The sequence below is a fragment of the Emydura macquarii genome, unplaced genomic scaffold (assembly GCF_026122565.2).
Source record: "Emydura macquarii macquarii isolate MOO-44397 ecotype Brisbane River unplaced genomic scaffold, CSIRO-AGI_Emac_v2 contig_1483, whole genome shotgun sequence".
Taxonomy (NCBI): Eukaryota; Metazoa; Chordata; order Testudines; family Chelidae; genus Emydura; species Emydura macquarii.
The window spans coordinates 20,927,558-20,944,703 of NW_027131620.1; the positions used below are offsets into that span (position 1 = coordinate 20,927,558).

Consider the following 17,146-nt stretch of genomic DNA (forward strand, 5'->3'; position numbering starts at 1 on the left):
ACAAAATGGATAATTGTGCATGCAAATGTGACAAATTTGCCATATATATGCCCAACTACCAGGTTTCCATGTGCAGTCATGGTAATTATATGGGCAGATTAAACGTCCAATTGTATTCTTCTGTCACATGCCTATATTTGGAAAGTCTATCTCAGTATTGGTAGTGTCCAAAACAACAAAGGTAAAGTTGTATAGTAAGTTGAAGTTCATGTTATTACATCATTCCTTTTCTGTCATGACTGAGCATGTCACCTGTGATGATCAACATGTCATGTTTGTCAAGATGTAATACCTTGTGTTGTGGCACATTGTGCCATATCTTGTGGAGTAGTCTATGATAAAAAATCTCTTTCCTTCTCCAGTGTTCTACATTGGAAAAAATTCCGTGTGCTTTGCTATACATGTTTGCCATAACATGTTTCCTTGTGATACAATGTATCAAAATGAGCTAAAGCCTGTTGCAGATAATTTGTAATAGGAAATGCTAAACAAGCATCCATGATTAATTAGTGACATAGAACATTAATGAGTAACCACGTACCCTTTTCTGCTACCTGAATCAATAAACAGTTGAGCGTTTCATGAGACTTGGTTATTCAGTGCTCTGTTTATTCAGACGTGTAGATATTCAAAAGATGCACAATATTATTCATTCATCCCATTCTGTTTCCTATAATGATATAATAATATTTACCTTTTATATAATGCTTTTCATCCAAAGATCTCAAATTACTTTACTGAAATAGGTAAGTATCTTTATCCACATTTTTCAGATGGGAAAATTGAGGCACAGAAAGGTGAACTGACTTGTCTAAGGAAACACAACAAGTCAGCAGCAGAACTGGGAATGGACCCCAAATCTCCAAATCCAGCATGCTATCCAGTGGGCCATGCTGTTTCTCAGGAAAAATTTAGAAAAAGAAGCAAGTGATGGCACTGAATTACTGTCTTACATTTCAAATAAAGAAGATTTCATATAAATCTAATTATGGTTTTTTTTTCCTTCTTCCCCCCTTTTGGACATTTTCTTCATCTGACTGCCCATCAATGTTTAGAAGAAATGCATATTCCTACTCCTATTACTTGTAAGTACCTAGCTGGAGATGACTTTTCTTGAGCATGTTCATTGTAGTGGTAATGGGGAAGGGGTTTGTACATGGTTTTTCCCTTTACCATTTGTTTTTATACCATTTCACTGATCTTTGTCTTTCAAACAGCCTATATTTTTAATTCTTCACTTTCATACTATTTTTTTCACTGTTTCACCCATTATACCCACACATGTCTCTCCAAAACAAGTAAGCGTGCACAGAAATGTCAGTTTATGTTTGCAGCTCTCCAAATGCAGATGTGCAAGTGGGGAAGACCGACATTGCCTCCTTTTTGATAGTTCAGCCCTCTATATCGTACTTCCTGGAAATTCTCATCTAAAAACCATTGATTGGAATTGCTTTCTCTTGGGGACAAGCTACTTTAAAATATATTCAATTTCCAAGGGGGCTTACCCTGGGCTTTGTGTACATTTCTGTATTAGGGTGGGTATATGGGTCAGACTTTACCCTAGCAAATATTCCAATTTTAAGCCTGACCTGTAACATGCTGGGTTTCAATTTCGTTCATTTATTGTGTAAGTGGTTCCAATTTTTAATCCAAACCTGTTGCCCAGCCCAGTGATTATAGTAGACAATTAAGTCAGTTGTTGATAGTGAAAATGGTTTATGGTCACCTACCACGCATCAGGAGCATGTCTACGTGGCAATCATTGGGTATGCCAAAGGAGTGTAATTTAAACAAAGTATTTATGTTCTTTGACTTCAGTGAAAGTTAGTTTTTTTAATACATGAGCTGAATTTGACCCACAGAGGCTATCTTTTGCTCTCAGATAATAAGGTGTACATTCAGAGTAACTACATAGACTTTTTAGAGCTAATTCAGATTTACATAGGTGTAACTGAGAATAGAATTTGGTCCAAAGCATTGAGAATTATATGGGCATGAGTTAAAGTGGGATGGGGGCTTCTTTATTTTATAACTTCCAGCTAGTTTTAGTGCTAGCTCCAGCCCTTCCTTCTCACCTAGTAAGTTATTCGTTTAACACTCGGAATGCCAGAAAAGCATAAGTTGCACTATTGTGCTGCTTTTGTATATTTATACCTAATTTGTGATCAACAGACACCATTGCCTGTGAATTTGGCCCATAGCCTTATATTAGAGTTGTGCCCTCTTACTGCAGACTACATGTGGCAGAAATTTGCCCATTTCATATACTGAGAAATTCTGGGTCCTGCTATAACCGTTTTCACAGCTGGTCCATAAGGTTGGTTTAAACAGCCAATTGAGGATTACTTCACCAAAGGAACAGTGTGGCGATGACAACACAATCCCTTTGTCATCCTTTACCAGACTCTCTAAAGAGGATATGTTAGGCGTGTGTTCAGAAACGGGGAGTTTCAAGCACAGCTTCTGGAACAGCCACTTGGGCCAAATTGTTCCATGGTAGCTGGCACAATACAGAGCAACCTCAAGGTTGCCCTAACCTTCAGCAGGGGCAGAACCAGACATCAGGCAGTTGCATAAGTGGCTTAGTCCCTGCCCTCCTCCCAAACTTTCAGCTCCACCAAACAGAGCTTGATGATATCTGAGGAGTAAGCCTCACATATTAATGTATGGTTGACAGTGTGGTACGCAGGAGGTGTTGTGAGAAGTTAGGCTTCCCTCATCCAATTTCTTAAATCTGTGGACAGAAGGGATGGCATTAAGCATCATATACTATCAAGTCAGCATAGAATGAGTTGTGTAGATGCTCCCTTTTGGGGGCTTCAAACCCCCTAAGTTTAACTTTTGGTTCCAAATGAAACTTGGCTAAAAAAGGTCTTGTTGTTGTTAGTCATCATCATTATTTGAACAATACAAAGGGCATGGAGGACACTTTATAGAAGAAGGAAAAAGGCAAGTCTTTCTGAGCCTCCAGAAACATACAATTAAGTTTTACCTAGTTTCAGGTTTCAAGGCCACATGAAATGGTGAGTTTTGCGTGGGTATAGAATACAATCATAAATCACCCAGGTTTTGCTCAATACTGAACTAGCTTCAGACAAATCACAACACATCTTTTGACAAATTTAATCTGAATTTCAGATTTGGATCTCTAAGTGACCCAGTTTCACCTACTTTTGAATTTCATTGCCAGTATTCTGCACAGCTCTAGTGGAGTTGTATGGGTTCCACCAACAGATAATTGTCTCGTTTAGTGAATTTGGGGGGTAGCCCCACTACTGAATAATCCCTAAATTCACTCCCCTGGATATAGAAGCGGTTGTACTGAGGGCACTTTCCAGACTCCAGTAAACCAGAGTTAGGCCATGGGGATCTTCTTTCTTCCAGTAAAATGCTGTGGAATATCTTGGTGCCACAAACATGCAAATTTCTCATGGGAATCCAGAGCACCTTTTTAAAGTGAATACAATTGTTATGGTACATTTTAATATTTCTTTTTGGCAAATTACCCAAAAGCATGAAAGCAAGTCTTTGGAGGAATAGGTACAGACTCAAGATGAACAAGGACTGCCTGAAAGGAATGCACCTAATTTGACCGATTATTTTGCCTCTTGGAAAGTTTACAAAGAGAATAGTTTATTTTCAAGTTTAGAGAAAACAAATAAACAACAGCAATAATTTTATGTTTTTTAAATGAAACTGGATCCTAGTCAAGACCTTGTGTGCCAAGTTTTAACCCTGAATCAAATTTGAATTGGATGAGTTATCACTCCTGAAAAACAGGTTTTCAAATAGATCTGCTGACCGATCCTTAAATACAACTGCATGGACTGTGCTGCTGTAACACACATTATTTGTGGCTTCTGTTTCTCAGATTCAGCTCTGTGCTGCTTGAAGTAATTCTTCTATTTTTCTTTCAAATCATTTTTAACCTTTCCTCAGCTACTTGCCTGAAGTTTCTTTTCACTAAGGGCCCAAATCCACAACCCTCCTCATGTTGGGTAGTACTTACTCACCAGTGTAGTCTCCCAGGAGTCACTAAGACTTCTTGTGAATAACTGAGACGCACTGTGAACTTTTGCAGAATTGGGCCATAAATGTTGTGATAGCTTTTAAAGGCCAACTTCTGGCCTTGGATTCTAACCGATCTTATTGCAGTCAACTGCTAAAGAACCTGATTCTGCAAGATGGCTAAATACCCTTAATTCCCATTGAAGCCATTGATAGTTAGAGGTCCTCATTCCTTTGCAGGAGGAGCTTTGTATGTCCTGGCACTAGGGTTCTAGTGGGCAGGGGGGAAAGAGAAAGAATAAGGAGAATCACAAATGAACATTTTTAAGTGTTCTTTTTACACATCTGGATATTATTACTCCTTAGTTGTTGAGTGCTGACTCTGCTCCACTGGGCACCTTGTAGTAAATTGTGATTTTTCTATGGCAACACCTCATTAAAAGACTAGATAGAACAAGTGGAGTAGGATACTATATTGTTGTAAAGAGAGGGCCATATGGACTAGTCATTAAAGAGAAGTCTCAGAGAGAGGCCTGGGTCTATTCCACATTCCGCTACTCTGGGTGATCTTGGAAGATTCACTCAATTTCCCTGTATTTCAATTTACCCTTTGGTGAAATAGTTAGTAGTTATTGCAGATGCTTTGAGATCATTGGACATATCGTGTTCTACAAATGGAAAGGATTATTTATGTGTTCTCACGGTTTTGTTAGGGAAAGAGAGAGATCAAGAGGTGTGAACTCCTGTCTTCTTGATGGCAGAAGCACTAAGCACATCATTGCTACCCACATGATACATGCAATATCACTCTGGATTTATATCAGTAAAAATTAGAAGAATATGTCTCAAGGTTCTTACAGCATTGATAGCTCTGTCCTGCTGCATATATGTAGTATTTTTTTTTCTGGTCTTGTTAAATATATAGTGTACAATTGTGTTGTTTGTTTTTGAATATATACCATAAAAAAACTGAGGAGTACAATGTGACTTATTTAACATTGCAATAGAAACCTTACATTTTTTATTTCTTTACTTTCTACAGTTGTAGCTAAAAAATCTTAATGTTGCATTAATGTAGGTTTTGCATTTAATGCCAGGCACCTGCTTTAATCATTTATTCATTATACAATATTTTACATTGCATGAATCTTTATAAAGGCTTTATTTATACCCAAGCAAATGAAAAGAATAAAGGTGTTGATTTTGTTTTCTCCTCTTTCCATTAACTGTGTGTAGTGTGTTACATAGATAATGGCTGTAGGGTATAATTTGATTGGCAGTGATGTCAGATTTGATGGGAAGTATTTCTTGTGATGGCTGCATGTGATACTATCACCCAGTTAGTGTACTTTGTTGTTTTCTGCAGGAAAGAGAAACTCAACAGCAGATAAGTAGCTTTCATTTACTCCTCATCTAAAAAAAGTGCTAAGCACCTTCTGCTGTGTGCTGAACATTTTAAACTCCCATTGTAATTTGATATGTAAGGTAATAGTTGAAATAATTGAGCTAGGAGATTTTTTTTTAAAGAGTGATTCCATTGAAGGCATTAGGATACATTTCTATCAACAATTTTGAAAACATCAGTGTTTCTGTGCTGAACTTATTTCCAACTTCTATGGGAAATGTGAAAAAAATTAAAAGAACAATTGCATTTGTGTATGAGCTTGTCTATAACATACACGCGCATGCACACACATCCCTATGGATGCAGGGATCTACCTCCACAGACCAAACTGCAGGATCAGAGTCTTCAGAGTAAACTGATTTCTCTTTAGTTGTAGGAAGTTACAGGAGGGTGATTATGCCATCCTAATGAGGGTAAATAAAATGATTTGCCAGTAAACAGGTGACCTATTTTATTTATTACATGTTTGTGGGATGTTGTTTTGTAAGATTAAGTTTTCAAGAGGAGCGTATTTGATTAATCAGTTTAGACCAGCATTTTTTTCTTTCCAATACTGCTTATGCACTTGACTGTTTTATAAAGTGGCTGCTGTTCTGTGTGTAAATATTATCAGGGAGCCCAGTGACTAATGAAGTCACTAGGAAATATGGCCAAGAATATGATGCAGCATTTGCAAATGAATAGTGAATATATTTTTTAAAAGAGCTAAACCTTGAGGTCCTTCAGACTTAAGGCTACATTCTGCCCCTCTTATTTTGAGTAGTTGAGTAACACTTTTCTGTATGAGTAAGGGTAGCAGAATTGAGCCTTCAGTTTTTATTCAGTCTTTACTCAGGCAAATTCCCATTAGTATTATTTGACATTTATACTGTGTTAGCACCTAAAGCCCACACTGGGTGAGACCCACTGTGGGAGGCACGGCACTGTACGGACACTGGATAAACGTGATAATGACAATTCCTATTCTGGAGACTTTCTGAGCAAGTGGGAGTGTCTCAGTAAGGACTAAGCGAGTTTTGAGCAATGTAGGTCCCCCAAAAGTATGTAACAAGAAGAGTACTGCATATACAAGAAGAACTTGTATATATGCTTTAGGGCAAGTGTTATGTCTAATCTGTGTTTGTACAGCATCTTATACAATAAGGCCCTAGACATGATTTGGGCCCTGAAGCAAGACCATAATATTATTTAGTGTCATTATTGATAATTTCATAACTGATTTTGTATAAATATGGCAATAAATGATGTATGTCCTGCTTATAGTGCACACAAATGTCGAAGTTTCACGTTATGTGACCTTTTGAGATGTTATCTACTAGATATTGGGACTTCTAAATTTCTAATATCCACTTTTTTGCACTTAAGTGTTTGGGAGGCAATTTGTTTCTTAGAAGGTGTGTTCTTTCAGGTGAGGAGTGGGTTGAGTAGCCTAAAACTTGGATTTGTGTGCACAGATTGAGTAGCTATATGTTGAGTGCAAATTATTTAAACTGGACATCTGTCTACATGTGCAAGTATTGTACACATATGAAGACTCTGGCTTTAATGGGCGCATGCATGCAAAATTGCAGCAAAAACTTAGATGAGAGTTTGAGGTTTGGGGGATTGGGTAGAAAAGGGCCTTGAGTCCCCATCAGATCACAGTTTGGGTTGTTTCCTTTCTCTGGCACTCGCAGAGTTCTTCCCCTGCTTAGGGTATACCAGAGTCTCTCCAAACAAACAAAAAAGTTCTTTCCGCAACTACAGGGAAGATCAAAGGGGAGAAAGGAAAGAGAAGGTACTCACACTCTTGGGCATTCTCTTGGTCACCCATTTGGGGCCTGCCTTGTTTGTAGGCCTTTTAGTTAGGGTTAGAGTCTGTCTTTAGTTCCCCCCGCCCCACCCTTTTTTGTAGAATCCATTCTGTGCCTGATTCTGGCTGTCTCTTGGGCAACAGGGTCCATGACTGACTCTCTTCACTGATCCCACCTTGTAACCAGCTATCTCAGAAGCACAGCAGTCTTCCCCTGGTTGCTGCTCCTTCCTGTGGCAGTCTTTCCCTTGTTAAGCTTCTTCCCTCCAGGCAAACCAAGCCCTGCAGTTGAGTCTGTTTAGTGCTAGCTGAGTCCAGAAGAGCTCTTTAGCTTCCTCCTTAATAGGGTGAGTGCATGCCCCCTCACAAAGCTCTGCAAAATTGGCATCTGATCCCACAAACACTTATCACTGGGCATGGTGCTTGACTTCAGTGGGGTTACTCATGCTATAAGCAGCATGTACCAGTCCTACATGTTTCCATGATCTGGCTTTTCAGTTGGAAATCCTGTGACAAAAAATTTCATGTGGTCTTTCAGCATTTACACTTCTCCACATGAAGCAGGAAGATCAAAATAATGGGAAAACCAAACTAACCCCACTTCATTTTTCAAACCTCAGTTTGCATCTGGATCAAGACTAACAGGGAAAAGTTCCAGAGGGGTAGCCATGTTAGTCTGTATACAGCAAAAACAACGAGAGTCCTGTAGCACCTTAAAGACTAACACATTTCTGCGGGCATAAACTTTCAGATGACAAAGTGGGTTGCAGCCCATGAAAGCTTATGCCCGCAGAAATTTGTTAATCTTTAAGGTGCTACAGGACTCTCATTGTTTTTACTAACAGGGAAGTTCTTGGTTTACTGGAACCAGTTGGACCATCCATTTTCCATTTTGTTCAGTGCAGATTTCATTCTGTCTGGTAATTCTACCTATAAGCATTAGTCTTCTCTCACCTCCCCACCACGTAAAATGCCCTCACACATACTTTGTCCCATATTTAAAAAAAAAAATCCTTTCTCCTGAACCTGAAGGAGCAGTCTGATAAACTGCCTTAGTGGATTCTTGTTTTCTTCTTGGCACATTTCCCTTGCACTTAAACGTAAAGCAGCTATTAATTCCTCCTTATTGACACTTTGACATTTCAATCACTTCATCACATGCTGATTGTATCAGTCTTTTCCTCCAAGTATCTGTCCAGTTATTTTTTTTCCCTTTCCAACTGCATAATGCATGAGACGAAAAGCTTCTTCTCAATGCCTCGTGACAGACTCTGTAGTTCGATGCTGGTTACACATTCTCGACAGCCCAGGTTCCACTTGTGATTGACGCTAATGCGCTGATAGCATTTCATCTGGATGTTCCAGAGGTGGTGTGTATGGGATGCTGGTCAGCGAGGAGAGCAGGCACTTTGTCACTGATAGGACCTGTCAGTGATTCAGAGGGATCATTTCAAGAGCTCTGTATTTAGAATCAGAGCAATTTCAGATAAATGCTTTTACAATTGCCAAGATATCTCAAGATGCTGGCAGATAAAGCACTACCCAGCTATTGGTTAAGTTACATCCCTCACACTTTAGCTTGTGCTAGAATCAATTTATGTTTTGTGATTATTTTATTAATTGACTTTGAAGGATAAAGCTAAAATTCAAAAGGACCTTGATAAATTGGAGAACAGGGCTGTAGACGACAAAATGTGATTCAACAAAGACAAATGTAAGGTGCTACACTTAGAGAAAGAAAACCAAATGCACAAATCCATTATGGGGGATAACTGGCTTGGTGGCAGCACTTCTGAAAAGGATCTGGGAGTTGTGGTGGATCACAACCCTCAACATGTGGCAGCAGTGCGATGCTGTTGCAGAAAAAGCAAATACAATTTTGGGTCACATTACCAGAGGCATTGTACGCAAATCACAGGAGGTGATAGTACCTCTCTACTCGGTGCTGATTAGGCCTCAGCTGAAGTACTGTGTCCCATTTTGGTCACTGCTATATAGAAAGAATGTAGAGAAACTGGAAATGATCTAGAGGTGAGCGACAAAGATGATTAAAGGGATGGAATGAAAGCCATATGAGCAAAGGCTGAAGGAACTGGGTATTTTTAGTTTGGAAAAGAGGAAATTAAGAGGGGACATGATAACAGCCTTCAGATACTTGAAAGGCTGCCATAAAAAAGATGGAGAAAAATTGTTCTCTCCAGCCACAGAGGGCAGGACAAGAGACAGTGGGTTCAAAGTACAGCATAGCAGATTTAGATTAAATCTGAGGAAAAACATCCTAATTGTAAAAACAGTAGGCCAATGGAACAAACTTCCTACAGAAGTCATGGAAGCTCTTTCACTGGAGGTTTTCAAAAAGAGGCTGGATAGCCATCTGTCTTGGGTGGTTTAGATACAACACATCCTGCATCTTGGCAGGGGGTTAGACTAGATGATGTTTGTGGTCCCTTCTACCCCTACATGGTTCTATGTGATTGTATTTGTGAAGATAGTGAGGACTGAATAGGCCTATTTCTGAGCTGCTGTTCTGTCCAGATACACAACTGAGGAAGAAGGGAGGTGTCAATGAGAAGCCACTGGAAAGCTTAGCTCCAAAACCCTCCAGTGAGAACATCTGCCTCTCCTTACCTTCTCTGCATTTGCTCTGTGAATTTTTGTGCTCTTCATGGAGCAGGGGTGTCTGTTCACACTTGTAAGAGCAATACATGGAGCTGTCGGGTTCTGTGCAACTTCCCCCACACAGCTCTCCCAATGCACCTGTATCCTAATTTGCCACATCTTTAGCTAGTCCGCATCTGGGCTTCCCCTGAGGCAAGGCTGGCATTTGCTTGTTCTGCTTCTGTGACTTTGAGCTAGTTTGAGAATACTCAATTTATACCACCATTTTCTTTTACATGCACAAGCCAGTATTTTAGGGCCCTCTGTGTCTCCTGCTTTATACAGGGCTTCCATGAGATTTCATTTGGGATCCAGATTTCCGTTCTGCACAGACCATTCAGAAACACTATTGTTCATTCACTGAAAAGGAAAAGGAGTTTGCCAATTCCAGCTCTTTGTAGCTTATTGGCATGTCTCAAAAGACATGTAGCAGGGGGACTTCTAGGCAATTATTGGCAGGAATAATTTAATCTGGAATTAATAAGGAATTCTTGCCCTTATTGACACAGCATTTTTAAGCATCTATAATGGGAATCGGTAATGGTTTGCCCCAGCAGTCCCGAGTGCTTGTTATTAAAGACTTATGTATTTGAGATTAGTGTTTCCCACTGAGAAATCATAGTTCCTGTTGCCAAACAACCCACAGAGCAATGCACTATTATTAGCAAATCTAAAGGATTAACATAACTCCATGCCAGGGTTAATAAATCATAAGGTTAATGTTGCTACTGATAGGGTATAGTAGAGTATAGGGTACCGTGGTAAACAAAAACAGAGGGTGCATATGCCCACATACCACAGTTAATAAATCCAGTTGTGTATTAGCATTGCCATATATCAAAACAGGCAAAACTTTTAATTTCATTAATCTCCAATGTATGAGCTTCATCATAATAGAGTACTGGTTTACTATTTTTCAAGTTACTGTAGAGTGCTTACCGTAAGTAAGAGACTTTATTTAAATAGTTTATGTTCGAGCAGGGACAATAGGCTTTCTGTGCTCTGTGCTCATTCTGCCACTGGCTTGTTGAGTGATGTTGGGCAAGTCATGCAACCTCTATGCCTCAGTTTCTCACTTCTGTAAAATGAAGCGATATACATCACACGGGTGCTGTGAGGTTTAATTATGGTAAGTGCTTTGCAACTGTAATGATACGCCTGGTTGGGTCATCTGCAAAGTTTAAACCCAGGACCTCCAAATGTAAAAGGCTGATCCTCTACTCCTGAGCTAAAGGAGCGGGTATGTTAGCTTGTAGTAGCAGGAGTAGCAAAATCTTTGACGTGGTCCAACCACTAGATGAAGTCAGACACAACTTTCCATAAGAACATGCTAAATTGCATTATTCTATGGTTAAGCAAAATTGAAACAAATGATTATGTGATATGCACGTTTAAAGAATGAAAATTATTTGTTTAGTTTGTTGAGAGGGAGAGATGCTTTTTGTCTGAAACTAGAGCTCAGCTACGGGGGGAGGGGAGGGGCGGAATCAGTAAATAAAAACCCCGAATCCTCATTATTTTATTGTACTGAAAGAGTTACCACGGTTAAATTTGAAGTTTTTTACTACAATCAGCATTCCCAATGGCTTGTTGTTTTGGTTGTACACCAGGTACATAATTTTTAACAAATCCAAGGAACTGGCATGAATTTCATAATCCAAAATTTAATCAAAAGTCTGCATTGACTGTTTTTACATATATGCAGCTACTCTGGACTGGACTGCACAGGCATCATGATGGTAATAGTTTCAGACAGATGTAGGTTTTAGTGTTGCTCCCATGCTCTCCCTGCACATGAGTTTATTAACCAGCCTACACAGCTCAGGCTCATGAGAGAGTCTTGATCCTTTAGCTCACTAAATGCCGCTCAAACTTTATCCCCTGTGAAATAAATAAGGCTAATTGAAATATGTAGCAGAAGATATGGTTCTAAGTGTCAACTGAATGTTTATCTAGTTAAAAAGAGGAGGTAAGGGAGAGAAATAAGTCAAGCACCTTTTTACCATGAGGAAATCAGTTTAGTGAAGAAAAACCTCTTCACATAATAATTTAGTTGTTAGGATTTCTTCTGTAGGGGAAAAAAGAAGACTAAAGCCCCTACTTATGGTAATCTTTCTTTCTCTTTTGTTTTGTTTTATTTTCTTATCTTTGGAGACCATGTAAGCAAAGTTCTTTGCTGGTGCGAGGGATTTGTAGTGCGTTTTTTAAAGCTGCCGGTTGTAGAATGCCATGTATTCATTTTTAAAACAGTTTTACTCTCTGCTATGAATGAAGCATAGAACAGCCAAATGTCAGTGGAAGCTTAGTTGGTCGCATTCCTCCTTCTCCTTCATCTTCTTCGTGTTCTTATTGTTGGCTGTGGGACATGAGTGGGGCCTTGCGCTCATGAGTTTGTCACTGGTTGTTCAGAGCTGGCACTAGGTCTCTTTATGCCAATGGCTTTGTCATCTCCTTGGAACCAGAATAGATGCAGGCACTATGGTAGCATAGACATAGCTGGAGACATTGATCTTTAAAATCGCTTCTACCTCTTGCAGGTCACATTCTTTAATGTCTTACTTGTCCTGAACCCATTTCAGGTGGGTACATAAGTCCAGTACAGTTTCATTTCCTCACTGTTTTACCTGGGTGCACAGAGAAACTCCTCCTCTGCCTATCTGACGCTAGTGTGGACTTCATGTTGGGTCCTGCTTTTCAGTGGGAATAATAACAGGGAAATTCCAGACTGGATTTAGGTGCCCACCTAACATGGAGCCTGGCAACCCCCTTTCTCCATATGGAACTGCACAAATCATTGCCCTGTTTTGATGCCTTCTGTTCTTCCTTGAGTGACTGACACCAGTTCCAGAGGCTTTATTAGATTCCCCTTTTAACTACATTGCACTTCCTCTGTTGGTATGAGTAAGATCAATCTCTCCTTTGCTAACGTTTACTAGGGGGATGTGCTGTATGCAGTTTCAAAGACTTAGGTCTCTGCGTTAATCACACTCCCTTCAACTATTTAAAAGCTGAATCATTCACTTCCTTGCCCTTTGGAATGAGCCCTGTATGTCAGTTCGAGAAGGAAAGTAAAAAGGATATTTTTTTTCTCTCTTTTGCTTTGTTGTTAATGCAAGAAACTGACTATGATTTCTCCCCTCTTCAAAACACCTTAAAGGAAACTAGCGAAGAAGCAGAAGGAGACTCAAAGCAGCAGCCAGAGGGAGATGGGTCCTGTTGCTACTTCAGACAAGAACACCACCAAACTCAGTGCTGTTCACAATGAAGAAGCTTTTTCTTCCAGCTGTCAAGATGTTAATGGATTCAGTAAGTTTAACTTGCTTGCGATGGATACCTCCCTTTTTGAGAGCTATAGATACTTAAAAGGATCTATTCCCCTGGGCACAAGATGTAAGTATTAGAAAATGATACAGTTAATGGCAGGAATGCTGCTAGAAAGAAGTATTACACTCCAATCTGAGATTTCTCTGTGACTGCCCCAAGTTAACTATCAGGTAGGTGTAGAGGACTCCCTCTGGCTCTAAATCTACTTGGAAGAATTTACCAGGGATGTTTAAATAATTATATCACATGCTGAATAAGGTGAATGACTGTTTGGTCTAGTAGAATAATTCTTGGTCTGATTGGGAGGTTGATATCAAATCCCAAGCAGAGCTCTGAGAGTGAAAGAGTTTTTTCTGCACTAAATTATTATGGGAGAAAAGCTGGTCTTAAAGTTAAGGGACAGAGTAGGGCCTAAGGAGGTCTGGGTTTTGCTCTGTTTCCTTCATTCCATTCCGCATAAGGGTGCAGTAAACTTCAGTCAGTTGATGCTTGTAAACCAGGCTGAGCCATTTAGGTGGAGAGCTCTATGTAGATGCAAAGCATATAAGCAAATGCTTTTCAGAAAGCAATAGTTGCAGGTGAAATCATACCACATTTGAAAACTCTTGTTCTTAAATACATTTTTTGAAGTCGTGTGTTAGGAATGTCATTTAAAGCCTTTGACCTTTGTCCTATTAGTTTGAATAAGGTCCAGTTTGAGAACTAAGCAGCTGTCTGATAATAAGCAGTCTGATAATTCTTCAGTAACCTTAGTGACATGTTTTAGTGGGTGGTCTCTCTCAAGTTCTTACTGAACAAGTGTCTGTATTACCAAAAAAAAAAAAAAAGGCTGCGCCATCTATGCTGGCAACTCCTTTTTGCAGTCTGAGACTAAAAAGCTGGAGAGAAAATTCCTCTTTTACACACACACAGCTGTGGTGTCTCCAGCTCAGGTCACACTTGCCTGCACTGTATGCAATATAGCTGTAGGGTGGATAAATAGAGAGCTTCAGTCTCCAAAGCTGGCAGAGCAGTGCTTTCTCCAATACACTATTCACTTGAAGATATGACCTAATTTTTCAAAGGTGATGATTGTTTCTATCTTCCATTGAAGTCAATGGGTCCTGATGGTGCTGAGCATCTTTGTACATCAGGGCAAGGAAAGGAGAGTATGGTGATAGCCATGTTACTCATGGATAGTGTAAAAATATTGGAAATGTACCAGTTTTTAATGCTTCCCCCTCAGTTGTGAATCTTAAAACCTATTTCTGGCCAGCAAATGAAATATGATAAGAATTGAGTCTGTAATATGAGCTCATCACTTTGAGGTATTTTGAAAAACCAATTAAAACTGCGGAATCATTCATCTGTAGAAGTGCCTATAGAGAATGTGCTGTGACTAATTTTGCAAAGAGCATTCCTAAAGATTTTTATCACTTCCAATCACTGAGTCCTCGACTTGTCTGACATCATTGCAGATTTAGCCAATACCTCTTCTTTGGCACAGTTCCATGTAAATCACAGGTTGGATTTTTTCAGGACCATCAGAAATAATTATCAGTAAGAATTCATAATCTCTCAGCCCTCTTCTTTGCCAAATTCAGGATGCTGAGGCATCCTGGCTGGTTGATACAGAGGTAAATTGTGTCCTGTGTAGTTGAGTACCCATGCTAACATAGGTAATTTATGGTTCTGGATCAGATAACATGGTTGAGAAAATATCCTCCTTTCAAAAATTGCCTTAATAAAAGCTAATACTTAAAGACACTTGTAGAGGCCTGAACTAAATCATACTAATTTTGAAGCAGAACAAATAGGATTACATTGCCACCCTTCTGATAAGTAATACGGTTTCAAACCATTATTTCTCTGAGGTTTAAGAGCTGCAGTCTCTCATGCCCCCTTAATATGTTTTTCTTTTTTCCTCTTTTGCCTAACACAAAAAAGGAGTGACTACAAATGCTTTATAGGAGGTAGCCACCCAGTTTGTCTGGATAAGACTTGCCCAACAGTGTATGTTCAAAATGGAAGATAGAGGACTTGATTTGCCAAGGAGGACACAAAAGCTTCACCTCATAGACTGTGAAGCCAGAGGCCACCTGGGCCATGGCCCAACCATTTTTTGGCCTGCCACAGTCCAGGTGGAGGCAGGTGATCTGGCAGCACCAGGAGGGGATGGGGTAGGGCAAGGGGAGGGACTCACCTGCACAATGCGGCCACAGTTGACAGACCAGAGTGAGGAGACAGGCCAACCCCACAGGACAGGAGCTGCTACAGGGTGAGTGCAGGGCAGGCTTGCTCTCCAACCCCTTGGTGGGCAACTCCTGACCCTTCCACAGGGGTGGGGCCTCCCAAGCCATGGGGGCAGTACCCATCCCTCCCTGGGGGCAGGACCTGACACCCTGCCATGTCACACCTCTGGGGGCAGAACCCAAATTTCCCATGTGGCCCTCCCACTTTAAATGGTGCTCCACAGGCCTGGTTCACCCGCCAATACCTTCCTTCACCTACTGCCCCTGTGAGGAAGAACTTTTCTTTGCACAGTTCCAGGAGCTGAGCATGGAAATGGGTAGTTAGGTTTGCAGTTGTCCCATCTGTGCCTGTAAACGTGAGGTTTTGTAGCTTTGGAGAATGGCAGAGGGAGTTGGGCAAAGGCTTCTGCTCTTTCTTCCTCCTACATTTAGCCCCAAGTGTCAGCCTGAACTTTGCCTTTGCTTTTGTCAGTTTAAACCTGACCCTTAATATTCTTTTCATGATCATAGAGAAAAAGTAGACTTCTTAGATTAAATCCATCCCTATGCAACAGCAGAATAGTAATCCACTGGACATGTCAGATACTAAACTGGTATGACACTGTAACTTAGCCAACTGCGCCTCCACCGCAGCCTCTGTGCTGCCACACTCTTTCGACATTGCCTAGAAATCTCAGTGGATCGTCACATCATACCCTGGTGGATTTTCCTCAGCAACCCTGGCATTTCACATGGCAGAAAAGCCGTGATTTGTGTTTTGAATGCAAGTTTGTATTCAAGGTGGTGCTGCCTGATGCAGCCGAATATAGCCATACTCCTCAGCCAAAAATGCATTTGGTGTAGCTTCTTTTCTTGGGCTCATCTGCCATCATTCTGTAGAAAGGCATATTTCCCAACACCAATCCTCACCGCTCTAGATACAAGTCGTGTTAAAATTCCCATATGATACTTACGAAAATGGGCTCTCCCTTTAAAGTATCAGTTTCACACATGGATGAGAGAGTGCATTTCCTTATGTGTATCTATATTCTTGGGGGTGAAACTCTGCAGAAGGCCCACACAGGCCCCATGCACCGGTTAGTATCATGTGGGCCTGGTGTTGACCATCTGCACAGAGCTGAATTTTGCTCTTCGACAGCGATGTTTTATGTACCCTTGTTATCAAGAATGTTTGTGTTTCAGTAAGAGCTGTGTCTCTGGACTGGAAAAGGCAGTTCAGGATCTGCTGAAAGAGGAGCAGAAGATGCCTTATTATAAGGCCAAATCTTATATTCCTTACTCCTTTTGTTGTTGCTGTTATTTCCCATACAGTCCTTATGCAGCATAACACACGTTGAAATTAACGGGAGGTTTAAGTAGGTAAGGATTTACGGAATTAACCTGTTTAATCAACATCTTGGGGGAGCATGAATAAACCTTTGTTGAAAGTTAAATACAACAGGTAGGATTGACCAGAATATTATTCCAGCTGTTCCAGTTTTATATTGGCGTAATATGGGGTGAAACAGGCCATTCATCTTCTATGTATTGCCTAAATGTAAACAGGAAAGATTTATGCTAATCCCAGAGAAAGTGATTAAGAGACTGTGTTTGAGACTGTTCCCTCGTATAAAAGATCACATGGCAAGTGCCATTTCCCTCAGTGAGACACAGCACAACTGTATAAGGTATCAGCTCAATGCAGGAGTGTTGCTGAAAAGAAGTGACAAGAAAGAATAGGCATGATGG

The 17,146-nt window shown here is 40.3% G+C and overlaps 1 protein-coding gene across 1 annotated transcript in view; it reads left to right on the forward strand.

Moving 5' to 3' along the window:
- Window positions 1-17,146, forward strand: part of PTPRT (protein tyrosine phosphatase receptor type T) — a 618,875-nt gene that overhangs the window by 539,663 nt on the left and 62,066 nt on the right. The window contains exons 15-16 of the mRNA XM_067554415.1: window positions 1,056-1,085; window positions 13,021-13,169. Of these exons, the coding sequence (XP_067410516.1) occupies window positions 1,056-1,085; window positions 13,021-13,169 (179 nt within the window). The remainder of the gene's footprint in view (window positions 1-1,055; window positions 1,086-13,020; window positions 13,170-17,146) is intronic.